Source organism: Gopherus flavomarginatus, chromosome 16, assembly GCF_025201925.1.
Source record: "Gopherus flavomarginatus isolate rGopFla2 chromosome 16, rGopFla2.mat.asm, whole genome shotgun sequence".
In the NCBI taxonomy this organism is placed as follows: domain Eukaryota; kingdom Metazoa; phylum Chordata; order Testudines; family Testudinidae; genus Gopherus; species Gopherus flavomarginatus.
Window position 1 is genome coordinate 26,075,901 of NC_066632.1, and position 14,094 is coordinate 26,089,994.

The 14,094-nt window shown below is 65.6% G+C and overlaps 2 protein-coding genes across 2 annotated transcripts; one reads left to right on the forward strand and one right to left on the reverse strand.

Annotated features, from left to right (window-relative positions):
• Window positions 1–1,846: 1,846 nt before the first annotated feature.
• On the forward strand, window positions 1,847–8,070 carry MMP19 (matrix metallopeptidase 19). The gene is made up of 9 exons (XM_050924717.1): window positions 1,847–2,074; window positions 3,091–3,179; window positions 3,439–3,569; window positions 3,936–4,151; window positions 4,306–4,551; window positions 5,000–5,122; window positions 5,849–6,013; window positions 6,143–6,270; window positions 7,639–8,070. Exons 1-9 carry the CDS (start codon window positions 1,982–1,984, stop codon window positions 7,873–7,875), a joined length of 1,428 nt encoding a protein of 475 aa, XP_050780674.1. The 5' UTR covers window positions 1,847–1,981; the 3' UTR covers window positions 7,876–8,070.
• Window positions 8,071–9,093: 1,023 nt separating this feature from the next.
• Window positions 9,094–14,046, reverse strand: LOC127035167 (transmembrane protein 198-like). Its single transcript, XM_050924726.1, has 6 exons — window positions 13,921–14,046; window positions 12,849–12,890; window positions 11,339–11,571; window positions 10,295–10,870; window positions 9,652–9,800; window positions 9,094–9,322 (listed from the first exon to the last, which is right to left on the reverse strand). Exons 3-6 carry the CDS (start codon window positions 11,526–11,528, stop codon window positions 9,194–9,196), a joined length of 1,044 nt encoding a protein of 347 aa, XP_050780683.1. The 5' UTR covers window positions 11,529–11,571; window positions 12,849–12,890; window positions 13,921–14,046; the 3' UTR covers window positions 9,094–9,193.
• Window positions 14,047–14,094: the final 48 nt, after the last annotated feature.

Consider the following 14,094-nt stretch of genomic DNA (forward strand, 5'->3'; position numbering starts at 1 on the left):
GTGCTGGGACAGTGACTTGCTTAAGAGCATGTAGAACCCAGGAGTCTGGACTCCCACCCTGGCGCTCTAGTCGCTGGGCAGTGGGAGGAAAGCAGCTGAGCACATTGGAGCAGGGGCTTTGTCTGGGCTAACGGCCCTGGAGCTGCGGCTGAGATACAAATGCCATTTGTCATCCCCCTCCAAGCTGCACTCCTGCTCAGTGACGTGGCCTCCCAGCCTGTTAGCTCTGCCAGACCAGTCAGCGCCCACCTGGAGTTCCTGGCAGTGCTGGGTCACTGACTGTGCCCCTTGGCCCAGCCGCTCGCCTGTGCCAGCCCAAGGGGGGGTGCGAGCCCCAGGGACCAGAACGGCCTTGGGTGTGTGTTTGGCTTTTGTGCTTGAAGGTTAAACTGTTTCCTGGGGGCTGGGTTGGGCTGGGCAGCAGGCCTGGGCTGGGTTGCTTGAAGGAAGTGCTGCCCAGAGGGATGGGGGTGGGTGGGACTCCTGGGTTCTATCCCCAGCTGTGGGGTCTAGTGGTTAGAGCAGTGGGGGCTGGGCCCCAGCACTGGGTTCGATCCCCAGCTGTGGGAAGGGAGGGGGCTCTCGTGGGTTAGAGTAGAGGTGGGAGTGGGAGTCTGTTTCCAGGAGTCTGCCTCCCTCTGCAGCTTCAGCCGGGGTGGGGGTGCAGGTTTTAACAGCTGCCATGTTCCGCCCCAGAGGTGGCTGCATTTCAGTGGTGGCGGGACTGATTGCTATGTGGACTCGCTGGCCCTTGTAACTTTTTTCACAGCTGGGTCCTGTCCTTAGTCCTGTACATATCTAACCCCTTTAATCCTATGCCTCTGTCCGATCCTGTGCAGTGAGTTCCCCAGGTGAATTGTCCCATCACACACCAGTTCTTTTCCCCCCTTCTGCAGGTGAGCGGAGGGGAAGGGGGAACCCTTGAACTGCTGTGAAGGGGGGGGAGCCCTCAGACTCAGGCCGTGCAGCAGCCGGTTGTGTAATGAGCTGCCGCTTCCCAGGCGTGTGTGGGGCTCACGTCGCCATGATTGTGGGGGGAACGGGCCAGAGACAGACGAGAGATTGACAGTGCTGGGGCCTTGCTGGGAGCCCTGGTCCTTTGTGCCTTTCTCCTGGGAGCTATTCTGTGGTGGAGGGGGGGGTTGCTGGGCAGGGAGTGAGTCTGCGAGAACGGGCTGGGGCAACCTGACTAGTGCCCACGGGCGTCGATGGGGCCAGAGCCCAGGTGGGGCGACCTGATGGGTGCCCAAATGACTTCGCCAGCTTTACACCCACTGGGGCCCTGGAGGATGGGTCCCAGCCGGTTTCTAGGGGCACGTTGCAAACCCCCAGCGGCTGACCCCAGTGGGCTGGAGAGATCGCAGCAGGGGAGGGCTGGGCTTGTCCAGGCTGGGAGCAGAGGGTTAATCCCACAGGCTTGTTGAACTCTGCTTGGCCCCCAGGGTCAGGCCGGGGGGACACTTGAGAGCATCCCAGAGGAGTAACCTGGGCCGGGCTTGGGCAGCATCTTACAGGGAAAGTATGTGAAGGGAAACTGGGGCAGGGGGACTGTGGTTGTCCCAGGGTCATGCAGCAGAGCCAGGATTAGAACCCAGGAGTCCTGTGCCCTATTCAGGTGCCCAAAGCGCACAGGGCAGAGACTGTCCTGTGTGCAGCACCTGGCCCAGCGGGCCCTGCGCTGGGTCGGTCCGTCATGCAGCCCGCTCGGGAAGGGGTTAACTGTCTGTCCGTCCCCCAGGGGCTCTGGCCTGTGGTTGCAACATGGTTTAGTTTGGAATGAGTCATCCTGGCTGTTCAAGGTTTATAAACTTGGGAAAGGGGCGGGAGGGCTGGAGAGGAGCGAAGGGCCGCTGGGAACCCGGCGGGCAGGAGGGGACGAGGGACCAGGCCCAGAAAGACGGTTTCCAAGGGCTCGGAGGAGCGTCTAGTGCCCCCCCTTTGAAACCGCCATTGGCTGCTGCTGCTGGAGGCTCCGGTGAGGATGACTGGGCTGGAGCTGCTCTGCCAGGTCTGTGCCCTCGCCCTCTTCGCCAGCACCGCTGCCAGCGACCCCTCGGAGGAGCAGGAAGCTGTGGTGAGCATCCGTGTGCCCCAGAGGGAGTGCCGGCTCCGGGGCCCAGCCGGGACGGTGCTGGGGGGACCAGGGATGGGGTGGAATGGTTTGCTGACCAAAGTGAGAGGCAAGTGCTGAGAAACTGCCCCCGGGGCAGCTCTGCCGGGCCCCCCCATCCCGTTCCTGGGATCCCGCCCAGCTCTGCTGGGGCCCCCCAGTCCCCATCCCGTTCCTGGGATCCCGCCCAGCTCTGCCGGGGCCCCCCAGTCCCCATCCCGTTCCTGGGATCCCGCCCAGCTCTGCCGGGGCCCCTCACTCCTGCCCTGCAGCCCCATTATCCCAGAGCTGGGGTATGGGGAGCTGACAGTCCTCCAGGGCTCCCCCAGCCCAACCCTGCCAGCCTTCCCATGCCAGCCCTGGGACCTGTTTCAATACAGAGCCTGCCCACGTGCCAGGGCCTTGCAGCGTGGCTGGGCCAACGGGACACAGCAGCGAACCCAGGTTCCTCCCCGGCTGGGACAGGCCAGGCCAGGCCCCCCGCTGACGCGCCAAGCAGGCCGTGAGAATTTCCTGTCAGCTTGTTCATCCAGCTGTGCGGGCCACGCAGGCCTGGTGGCCAGGATGATTGGGTTCTCTCCCTGGCTCTGGGAGGGGAGTGGGAGGGGTGTATAGTGGTTAGAGCAGGGGGGACTGGGAGCCAGGACTGCGGGGTTCTGTCCCCAGCTCTGGCACTGACCTGAGGCAAGTCTCTTCCCCCCGCCTCAGTTTCCCCATCTGTATCATGGAGACAATGATCCCCCCACACACCCTGAGGGGCTGTGAACCTTAAGGGACAGCGTTTTGAGCTCCTCAAAGCAATATGGGAACTGCCAGCCCCTAAGTGCCCAGCATGAGATCATGCAGCTCATCCCCTGCCAGGCCCAGAGCCTGGAGGTGGTGCTGCACCCCTCTGACCAGGGCCCCGTTTCCCACCTGCGGAGCGATGCCCAGGTCCCTGGGGGCCGGAAGTATCCCGCTGACCTGTGTCCCCCCCGCAGCGTTACCTGCTGCAGTTCGGCTATTTGCAGAAGCCGCTGGAGAGGCTGACGGACGAGTTCACCGAGGCCGAGCTCACCGAGGCCATGAGGTAACACGGGTGCCAAGTGTCCTAGGAGGGGACAGGGCTGGGCTGGGGCACGGGCGTGGCTGGTGGTCGGAGTCCCAGCAGGTCGTGTGCGTGACCAGATCCACACTGCCCCTGGGCGTGCTGGGCCGTACCCAGATGTCCCTGGCATCCCCCAGCCTGCGCCATGGGGAGCTGGTCTCTTCCAGGCTGCATGTGGGAATCCCCTTCCCTGGAGCGTCGCTGCCCCAGCTGAACCTGCCGTCTGTGCCCCCGCATCCAGGTCTTTCCAGCTGGCCTCCGAGCTGCCCCCCACCGGCCTCCTGGATGATGCCACCCTGGAGCAGATGAGGCAGCCGCGCTGCGGGGTCGAGGACCCCTTCAACCAGAAAACCCTCAAGTATCTGCTCCTGGGTGAGGGGCGGGCGGACGGATGGACTGGGACTGGGACTGGGACTGGGTGGGGGGAGCTGGGCTGCCTGGTAGGCTTTGGGTTACGGCTGGGTCCGGCTGGGGCCAGGCAGGTGTTAGGGTCGTGCTGGGTTGGGCTCGAGGTTACGGAGCTAGGGATGGGCGGGGGTCAGGCTGGCATTATGGAGTTGGAGGTGAGGGGTGATGGAGCCAGCATCAGGGTGTCCCTTCGCCCCTGAATGCCAGGGCAGTGCAGGGCTGCCCCTCTCCTGCTGCCGGGCACCGAGGGTGGAGGCCGGGTCCCAGCGTTCCCTGTGGCCTCGGGAGGGGGCTGCTGGCACAGCCACTCTCCTCCTCCTGCCCCCCCAGGCCGCTGGCGCAGGAAGAACCTGACCTACCGGATCTACCGCTACACCCCCGACATGGCGACCAGCGCTACCCGCCAGGCCATCCAGGCCGCCTTCAGGTACTGGAGCGACGTGGCCCCGCTCACCTTCCGGGAGGTGCGGCACGGCCCAGCCGACATCCGCATCTCCTTCCACGGCGCCTACTCCTGGACCTGCTCCCGCCCCTTCGACGGACCTGGTACGCGGGGAGGGCCGGGCTCGGGGGCTGGAAGGGGCCATGCTGCCCCCCGTGCGCGGAGGGAGCGGGGCGGGGCGGGGGGCTGCAGAGCAGGGGGCTCAGTCGGGCTGGGGGAGCTGCTCTCAGCGCGTCTCTGCCCCGTCTCCGGGCGCAGGGAAGGTGCTGGCTCACGCCGACGTCCCCGAGGAGGGCACGGTGCACTTCGACGAGGACGAGCTGTGGACGGAGGGGACGTACCGTGGCGTCAACCTGCGCATCATTGCGGCCCATGAGATCGGACACGCCCTGGGCCTGGGCCACTCCCGCTACCCCGCGGCCCTCATGGCCCCCGTCTACAGCGGCTACCGGCCCCACTTCCGCCTGCACTTCGATGACATTGATGGCATCCGGGCCCTGTACGGTGAGGGACACCAGGAGTAGCTCAGGGGTCTGAGCACTGGCCTGCTAAACCCAGGGCTGGGAGTTCAATCCCTGAGGGGGCCACTTAGGGATCTGGGGCAAAAATCTGTCTGGGAATTGGGCCTGCTTTGAGCAGGGAGTGGGACTAGAACCTCCTGAGGCCCCTTCCAACCCTGCTAGTCTATGAACAAGCTGCCCTGCCCTGGGTCCTTCCCCTCCCACACCAGTATCCCCCTGGCTCTGTCCCCCTCCCCGAGTCCTGCGGGGCCTGGTATCCCCACACCCCTCTGGTGTTCCATGGGGGGACCCCACCTCTCCTTGCCATGCCCTGCCTGCTGGGCCCCACCTCCTGCCCCATGTGTCCAGCTCCCCTTCCCCTCCAGAAGCCCCTCCAGCCCCCGCCCAGTCTGTAACAGGCCAAAATAACCGCTGTCTGGTGTTACTTTAAGGCAAAAAGACTCCGCCAGTGATGCCGTCCGGGACCCTGCCAGGCCTGTTGCCTACCACCCCCAGCCTGCCACCCACAAAGGTGCCCGACCCCTGCACCGACGGCTTGGACGCCCTGATGTTCGGTGAGCTGGCATGGCTCTTTGTGGGGGAATTCCCAGGGGCCGTGAGAGAAGGAACCAAAGCCCCCTGGATTCTCCGGGGTTGGCGCATGAGGATGGAGGCAGATGCTGGGCGTTTGGGGAGGGCTGGGAATGGCATCAGAGGAGCACGAGGGGGATCTCCCCAGCTGTGTCGGGCATCAGAACCGGGCCAGCAGCTGCCGACAGCCTGAGCTGAAATTGAGCGTTCGGGGGGGGGTGGGGGCTGAGCAGGACAAGTGGGTTTATGAGTCTTTGGCCAGGCAGCACCGACCTACAAATCAGCGCGTGCCCCCTTCACTAACCGTCGATGAATGAACAGTCGCCCACCGTCTCTCCGGTTCTGTTCAATGTGATCTCAGACCAGATCCCATGTAAACCCCACGCCGGTGCAGCGAGCGTTTGCCAGCCCAGACCCGGGAGCTAAAACACAGGTGCAAAGCACAGCAGCCCAGCCCCTGCTTGCAGCGGGGCCCCGACGTGCCTGTGAGGTGTCCCGTGTCGCTGCTGAGGGGCCCCAGGCCAAGTGGGGAAACAGATTTTGGGGGCGATTTCCATGGTGCCCCGTCTCTGCATAAAGACAAGCACGTGTCGTTGCTCCAGGCTGCACTGCCTGGTCCTGAGCTCAAACACGTCTCCCCAGCGCCGCACATCTGTGAGGTTGGGGGCCGCCCACCAGGCATTAACCCTCCGCTCCCCTCTGCCTTGCAGGCCCTTATGAGCAGACCTACGCCTTCAGGGGGGGCTATGTCTGGACCGTGACGGATTTTGGGACCGGCCCCATGAGGGAGATCCCAGCCCTGTGGAAGGGGCTCCCGGGGTGGCTGGACGCAGCCGTGCACTCCCCACGCACTGCCAGGAGCTACTTCTTCAAAGGTGGGCCAGGCCCGGCGGGCAGTGGCAGAACACGTCAGGGAGGGGCACAGGAGGTTGGGGGGAGCTGCTCGTGGGCCCGGCTTTGGGCACCATTCTGCAGCACAGACACCCCCCCTGCTTCTGCTGCAGGGGACAAGGTCTGGAGGTACCGAGGCTTCGAGCTGGACCCCGGCTACCCCAAGGCCCTGACTCGGGTTCCGGCCAAGATCGACGCCGCTTTCTACTGGCCGGGGAACAAGAAGATCTTCCTCTTCAAGGTAGGCACCGGGGCCCGGGTCCTGCTGATCTCTCTGAAGGTCCTCAGCCCGGGTGCCCCCTCCAGCCCCAGCCTACCCTCTGGCCCCTGAGCCAGGCGCCTCCCAGCCCAGGCAGCGTCTCTGCCCACTCTGGCTTTAGGACCCAGCAAGCAGAGCCGGCTGGGCTGGGAATTCCCAGCACCGCCCCTCGCCCTGCCAGCCCCTTGGGGCAGGGAGCTTGTTCCATGCTGCCCAGCTGTCCTGAGGGCAGGGTGATCCCAGGCCAGGAGGACGCTGGTTGGCTGGCAGAGTCCAGCAGGGGAGGCGTAACCGCTCAGGCAAGGACAAGTGCAGAGTCCTGCGCTTGGACGGATGATCCCAGGCACTGCTGCAGGCTGGGGATTGACTGGCTAAGTGGCAGTTCTGCAGAAAAGGCCCCGGGGGCTACAGTGGACGAGAAGCTGGATAGGAGTCAGCAGTGGGCCCTCCTTGCCAAGAAGGCTAATGGCATTTGGGGCTGTATAAGAAGGGGCATTGCCAGCAGATCGAGGGACGTGATCATTCCCCTCTATTCAGCATTGGTGAGGCCTCATCTGGAGTACTGTGTCCAGTTTTGGGCTCCACACTACAGAAGGGAGGTGGACAAATTGGAGTGAGTCCAGCAGAGGGCAAGGAAAATGATCAGGGCCTGGAGCACACGAGTTATGAGGAAAGGCTGAGGGAACTGGGATTGTTTAGTCGGCAGAAGAGAATTGTGAGGGGGGATTTGATAGCTGCTTTCAGCTCCCTGAAGGGGGTTCCAAAGAGGATGGATCCAGACTGTTCTCGGTGGTGGCCGATGACAGAACAAGGAGTAATGGTCTCAAGTTGCAGTGGGGGAGGTCTAAGTTGGATATTAGGAAACACTATTTCACTAGGCAGGCGGTGAAGCACTGGATCGGGTTCCCTGGGGAGGTGCTGGAATCTCCTTCCTGGCTGGGATGATTTAGTTGGAGTTGGTCCTGCTTTGAGCAGGGGGGCTGGACTAGACACCCCCCCCCCCGAGGTCCCTTCCAGCCCCTCCTCACGGGCTGTATAACAGCGCCTGGGCCCAGAGCATTGTGGGAAGTGTAGTTCCCATCCTGCTGTCTCCTTCCCCTGGGGCCCTGGAACTGTGTAGCCATCCTCAAGCTGGTCCTGAGGGACTGCCCCCCCCCAGCATCCTGCCAGATGCATTCTGGGAGAATCTGTCTGGCCTGTTGTTGGCTCCAAGCCAGGAGCTGGGCAAGGCGACTCAGCAGCCAGCCCTGCCTGCCAGGACCAGGGGCTAGTACCCGGCGCGGGGGAGGGGACCTAGCCTTGGAGAGCCAAGCCCCCAGCCCCCCTCCCCCGCTTTGCCTTCCTGCTCAGGGCACCGGCTACTGGCAGTGGGACGAGGTGGCCTGGAGCGACTTTGGTGGCTACCCCAGGAAGATCTCCAAGCTGTTCACCGGGGTGCCCTCCCACCTGGATGCGGCCGTGGCCTGGGAGAACGGCCGGGTCTATTTCTTCAAGGGGGGGCAGTACTGGCGGGTGAACGCGCAGCTGCGGGTGGAGAGGGGGTACCCGCTGAGCACGGCTGAGCGCTGGATGCACTGCGAGGCCTAGGCGCCCCCACGGATGGGCCCGGATGACCTGGGATCAGGGATTTGGGGTGGGGGGGTTAATAGGTCAGAGGCGCCACCTGCAGGCAGCTGGCGGGAACGGCACTGGGACAGGACATCGGGGGGCGGGGAGGGATGGGGGCCTTGCCCGGGCACTGTACCCCTGGGAGCTGCTACTCCCTCCCTGCACAATAAACCCTGGCCCCTGTGCATCATGGGGAACCTGCGAGCTCTGCGCCAGGGCCTCCCGGGGGTGGCTGAGGAGCAGAGGCCTGGCTGTTTTTTGCCCCTTCCCCCCCCCCAAATCCAGCACCCCCCGCAGCTGGGAACCCGAGCCCTGAGCTGCTCGGCCCCTGGGGTCCTGCTGAAGGGGTCAGAACCGGCGCCCCCGGGGCTCGCAACCTGGAGGAGACCCTGCAGAAAGACACATGGAGGGAGCCAGCCAGCCAAACCCGGTCTATAAGGCAGTTTAATGTGCCCCCCACCCCCACCCCCGGTACAGTACATGGGGTATAAACAGTGGGACCGGCTCCTTCCCCCCTCGGGAGCCAGGGCTGAGATGTGGGGGCTGCTGGAGCCGGTGGGGTAGGAAAGTGCTGCTAGAAGCAGCTGGGCCTTGGCTGTCATCCTTGCAGGCCAGGGGATCTGGGTCCCCCCCCCCGCTGGGCCCAACCCTGGCAGAAGACGCCCCCCTTGCAGGGCGTCTGCCATGGCGGCAGTGCCTGGTGTACAGACCCCCCACCCCAGCCTGCGAGCCCCCTGTACCCCCCAGGGCTGGCAGATGGGGCTCGGGCAGGGGTGGCCGCTGAGTTCCCAGAATGCTCCGTGCCAGCCCCTCCGCACGGCCTCTGGGCCCCCGCTGCTGCTCTCCACCCGGCCTGGGCAGAGCTTTAACCCGGGGCCCAAGGCAGAGCCCCCCGGCAATGGGGAAGGGGGCTCTGCCCCCACCCCAGTACTGGGGGGGATGGGGGAGTCCGAACGGGAGAGGCTGGACATTGCGGGGGGCCCAGAGCAGGGTCCCCAACCTGACCCTGGGGAGCAGATCGGATGGAACCAGCTGTATCCCCGGAGCCCCGCCTCCCCTCTGGACAGGCCAATAGGGGCAGGGGAAGGCAGCTGTTTTGAATATTTAAAGGGCCAGGCAGGCAGGTACGCATTCTCCCTGGGAACTGCAGCTGCTGGGCTGAGGAGAGGGCACGGGGGTGGGGTGGGGTGAGGGGGGAGTCAAGTGTCACCAGCAAAACGGTCTCCCCACCCTCCCCCCATCGCTGCCGCCTCCGTGCCTAAGGCACAAGTGGAATGAAGTGAAGCCCCTGCCCTGGTCAGAGGCGCCCGCCGGGCGCAGGGGCCGTCAGGGGCACGGTGGAGCCGCAGTCGTAGTCCAGGTCGAGGACGGTGTGGGTGGCGCTGCCGGTGCCCAGCTGGCGATCCCGCAGGCTCTGGATGTAGCTCTGGGTGCATGGAGGGACAGGTCAACACAGGGCGCGCCCGACTGCCTCCCACTCACTGCGCGGGGATGCTCCCCCTCCATCCCCAACCCCTGGCTAGGCAGCAGAGTCCAGCATTCACCCCATAAACTGTCCGTGTGGCATTCCCCTTCCTACCTCCCCACCCCCTTACAGACTGCCTGGGCCTCTCTCCTGCCCAAACCCAGCTGGCTCTGGGGTGGAGCGTGGCAGCCGAGTATAACAGGGATCCCAGCTGAGCTGTTCAGCCTCTGACAAGGATGTGGGGTTCCATGCTCACTCTGGGGAGGGGGAGAAGGGGGCTCCTCACTCACTGGTGCCAGGACGTCGCCTGCGTAGCGCTTGACGGGGTTGGGCTTGCGGCGGTAGCTGCCCTCCTGCGGGGGGAGGCTCTGCCGTTTCTTGGCCTCCTTCTGCCGGATCCGCAGCAGCTGCAACCGCTTCTGCCGCCGGCTGATGATCACTGGAAGGGTGAGTCACCGTAAGCACCCGCGCAGGCCCCCCCGCTCTGCGCCAGGCCACAGATGTGGGAAGCACAGGACCAGCCTGGGCTTGCTCCTTCAGTGTGGCAGGGAAACTGAGGCACGGCCAGGAGAGGGAATTACCCAAGACAGGGTCAGTGGCTGGGAACAGAAATCAAGCATCCTGATTCCCTGCCCCCATCTCACCCTCCCTGTGCTCTAACCCACCAGACCCCACTCCCCTCCCCTGCCAGAGCTTGGGAGAGAACCCAGGAGTCCTGGCTCCCAGCCCCTCCCTGCTCCGAGCACTTCGTAATGAGACAGTCCAGATTTTACAGGCTTGGAGGGGGGGGGGGGTAAAGGAGGTCACCACCCCTATGCCCCCCACCCGACCCCCAGGCTGGCTTATGGCCCCCCAGCACCACTGCTCTGCCCCCGCCCTGCAGCCCTGGGTCCCCACCCACAGGACCCCCCGTCCCGCTCCGTCCCCGCTCACCGTCCGTGTGCGAGTAGCCCTCAGCCGTCAGTTTCCACTGCAGCAGGAGGCCCAGGAGGCTGAGGGCCGGCCAGAGTGCCAGGACGGCCCAGCTGTGCCAGCAGAGGGGGGGCGAGGGCGCCAAGCGCAGCCGGTCATACACGTAGCCCAGCAGCGCCAGCAGCTCCACGAAATAGTCCACGCAGCCCACGATGACGGCGGCCCCAAAGACGGCTGTGGAGAGCACGGTGAGCGGCTTCTGCCAGCGCAGGGCCAGCAGGGCACAGAGCAGCGCCAGCCCCAGCAGGCTGCCCACGGGCACCCACAGGCTCTGTGGCTGGTAGAGCGGCTCCATGGCCACCAGGGCGGCCGTGGCCAGCAGCAGCCCCAGCAGCAGCCCTGTCATGAAGAGTCCCACGCTGTGCACCAGCATGGTGACCAGCCCGCACAGCGCCCCGATGCCCAGTGCGATGCCCGCGCTCACTTCCAGGCTCAGCTGCGTCTCCAGGACTCGCTCCTTGTAGCACAGCAGGAAGATGACCAGGGAGCCGAAGAGAAGCCCCGACAGGAACATGATGGCTTTGAAGCAGCGGTAACCTGGGAAGTGGGGCCGGGGGGAGATACGTTAGCAGGATCCAGTGTGTGGGGCAGGGGCTGTGGGGGGGGGTTAGGAGATGGGGGGTCTGTGGGTCGGGAGTGAGGGGCACTGGCTGGGCTTGGGGAGGGCAGGGCTGGGCTAGCAGGGGGCTGCGGGTCGGGAGTGAGGGGCACCGGCTGGGCTGGGCTGGTTAGCAGGGGCTGCAGGTTGGGAGTGAGGGGCACCGGCTGGGCTGGTTAGCAGGGGCTGCAGGTCGGGAGTGAGGGGCACCGTCTGGGCTGATTAGCAGGGAACTGCAGGGCGGGAGGAGCACTGGCTGGGCTGGTTAGCAGGGGGCTGCGGGTCGGGAGTGAGGGGCACCGGCTGGGCTGGTTAACAGGGGCTGCAGGTTGGGAGTGAGGGGCAGCAGCGGAAGTTGGGGGGGGCTCAGCAGTCACTGCCCACAGGAGGCCCTGCCGCCCACTCACCGAAGCAGCTGTAGATGACCCCAAAAAGGCAGCAGAGGGCGCAGACTGCGGCGGGCACAGCCTGGTAGCGACGCTCCAGGTCCCGGCTGCAGGGGTCCAGGCCGGGGGTGCCTGGCCCCAGCTCCGTGGCCTGCTGGTTAAAGCCCCAGGGCTCGGCCGTGAGGACGAGGGGCAGGAGGTCAGGCTCCATGCTGGGCGGGAGTCAAGGCCCTGCAGCCATCCACACAGGGAGCCTGCGGGGGGCGCCTGGTGTTAGCCCTAGAGATCTGTGACCCCCCCCTCCAGCTCCTGGCTTCCCCATACACCCCTGTGCAGCCAGAGACAGACATGTCAAACACTCCCCCCTCCCTCTAGCCCCCACCCCATTGTCCCAAATCTACCCCGAGTCCCCCCTTCCCGGGGTCTGATCCATCCCCCCGCCCGTGAGAGGCTAATCTCTTCACACGACCCAGGCCTGGAAAAAATGACTAATTCCCCCGCAACAGCTGGAATCAACACACAAAACACCAGCCCCTCCCCCCCAACATCTGGCGGCTGCTCCAGAGCCAGGACACAGGGACACATCTGGCAGCGTCTCGTGGCATGTTGGGGGGGGGGGATTAGAGGAGCACAAGGGGGATCTCCCCAGCTGTGTCGGCTCCCCGATCTCCCCTGGGTGCTGCCCCCGGAGTGGGGCCTTGTATTGTGCCCATCCCCACTGTTTCCTGCCTGCACCCTTGCTGGCCCATGGCTCCCTGGAAGCCACCCCCACCCCATTCCATACAGAGACACCCCCCTCCAGCTTTCTCCCACCTCCCCCAAAGCCCCACACCAAGGGTTCACCTCCCCAGCTAATGTCCACGACCTGCACAGACCCCACCTGGGGGTGCCACCCTCCTAATGAGGGGGGGTCATTGCTCTCAGATCCACCTACACCCAAAATGAGGGAATCCCTGCAAAATCCAGGGGCTGGCAGCCTCCCCCTCTGGGGGCAGGGTCTCAGGCATCATCCTGTCAGAATCTGATGGGGAAACTAGGGTGGCCCCCCCAGCCAGGGTAGACAGAGCCTGTGAGCAGCATGGGTCCTTTCTCTGCTCCCCATTACCTGCCTGCCTTGCTGGGGGTGCCAGGAGAATCCCCCACTCTGGGTTCTGCTTGGTCTAGCCAGGCCCGGGCAAGCCCCGTCCCGTTCAGTGCCTCAGTTTCCCCTTCTGTGGAATGGGGCTCCTCTGCCTGCAGGGGTTTAATCCATCCGTGGGGGTGTGCCCGAATGGCAGAGCCAGTTGAGGTTTGGAGAGACAGAGGGGATGCAGGGTGGCTGCAGGCTGCCCCCCAGCTGGGAGGGGCGGGGGTGGTGGAAGTGGCAGCCCCCTGCATGAGAGGGGCCAGGTGTTTTGATCCATGAATCCTGATGAACCCCCTCCCAGGGGCACCAGGAGCAAAAGGGTCCCCCCTCCCTTGGGGCCAGAGCTGGGGAGAGGGCGCAGGAGGGGGAATCATTCACCCTCCCAGCTGCAGAGCCCAGGGGTACCTGTGAGCGAGGGGCGGGGGTCACTGCTCTCCAGAGAAAGGCCTGTTGGATTTAATGGAATAGAGGTTAAACCAAGAGGGAGACAGAGAAATCCCACAGACCAACAATGCCAGCAAATGGGACCCATTCTATGACCCATCCTGTACCATTCTGTAGTGGGGAGAGAGGGGCTGCAGGTTGGGAGTGAGGGGCACTGACAGAGCCAGGGAACGGGGGCCCGGGACTGGGAGAGCAGGGGGCTACAGGTTGGGAGTGAGGGGCACTGACAGAGCCAGGGAAGGGGGGGCCGGGGCTGGGAGAGCAGGGGGCTGCGGGTTAGGAGTGAGGGGCACCGGCAGACCCAGGGGTGGGGGCAGGGCTGGGATTCTGGGATGCTGCATCTGTGTCAGGCCTGGCACCCGACATGCTGCCCCCAGAGCCCCCAGTCCCCTCTGCCCTGCGCTGGGCACCCTGTGAAGGGCCAGCAGGAGGGGGAAGGGGCTCCTGGCGAGAGGGGGACTCGGTGAGGCGAGGCCACTGGACCAGGGCTGGGAGCGAGGTAGACAAGGCTGAAGATTGGGGGGCACCCGTGTGGAGGGCTCGGTCCGGGAGCTGGGGCGAGCACAAGGGCTGGGGGGGCTCGGTCCCAGAGAGGCACAGGGTTGCGGGGCTCGGTCAGGGATCAGCGTGGACACAGGGGGTGGGGGCGCTCGGTCCGGGACGGGACACTGGGCCGGGGAGGGAGGCGCTCGATCCGGGAGCCGGGGGGGGGCACAGGGGTGGGGGCGCTCGGTCCGGGAGCCGCGGGTTAAGGGGCTGAGGATGGGGGGCTCAGTCCGGGACGGGACACTGGGCTGGGGAGGGGGGCGCTCGGTCCGGGAGCCGGGGGAACACAGGGGTGGGGGCGCTCGGTCCGGGGGGAGGATTCCCGGTTCTCGGGGCTTGTTTAAAAGTTTGAGGGGTCTCGCCGCCCCCCCCCCGCGCGCGCTCTCTCGAGACTTAGTTTTGCTGTAAAGCTCCCGCGGGGGCCCCAGAGCCGGGTCCCGCCTCCCGGGCCGAGCTGGGGGGGCACCTAACCCCCCCGGGCACTCACCGCCGGCCGGGAAGGGCCCGCGCTCCGGGGCTAGCGGCGCATCTCAGCCCGGCCCGCTCCAGCTCCGGCTCCGGATTAAACTCCGCCGCGGCCCCGTCCTGCCCCCACTGCGGGCTGACATCAGCCGCGGGCGGCCGCAAAGCGCGTGGCCGGGCAGGGGTGGCGGGGGGCGGG

Bases quoted from the DNA above. Each gene is read 5' to 3' on its own strand.
- LOC127035167 (XM_050924726.1), bottom strand. From the start codon at position 11,528: ATGGAGCCTGACCTCCTGCCCCTCGTCCTCACGGCCGAGCCCTGGGGC. The intron at 9,801-10,294 runs GTGAGCGGGGAC...TCACCCTTCCAG, and splicing joins GGGCTACTCGCACACGGACG to TGATCATCAGCCGGCGGCAG. The intron at 9,323-9,651 runs GTGAGTGAGGAG...CCATGCACCCAG, and splicing joins CAGGCGACGTCCTGGCACCA to AGCTACATCCAGAGCCTGCG.
- MMP19 (XM_050924717.1), top strand. From the start codon at position 1,982: ATGACTGGGCTGGAGCTGCTCTGCCAGGTCTGTGCCCTCGCCCTCTTC. The intron at 4,152-4,305 runs GTACGCGGGGAG...CTCCGGGCGCAG, and splicing joins CCGCCCCTTCGACGGACCTG to GGAAGGTGCTGGCTCACGCC. The intron at 6,271-7,638 runs GTAGGCACCGGG...CTTCCTGCTCAG, and splicing joins AGAAGATCTTCCTCTTCAAG to GGCACCGGCTACTGGCAGTG.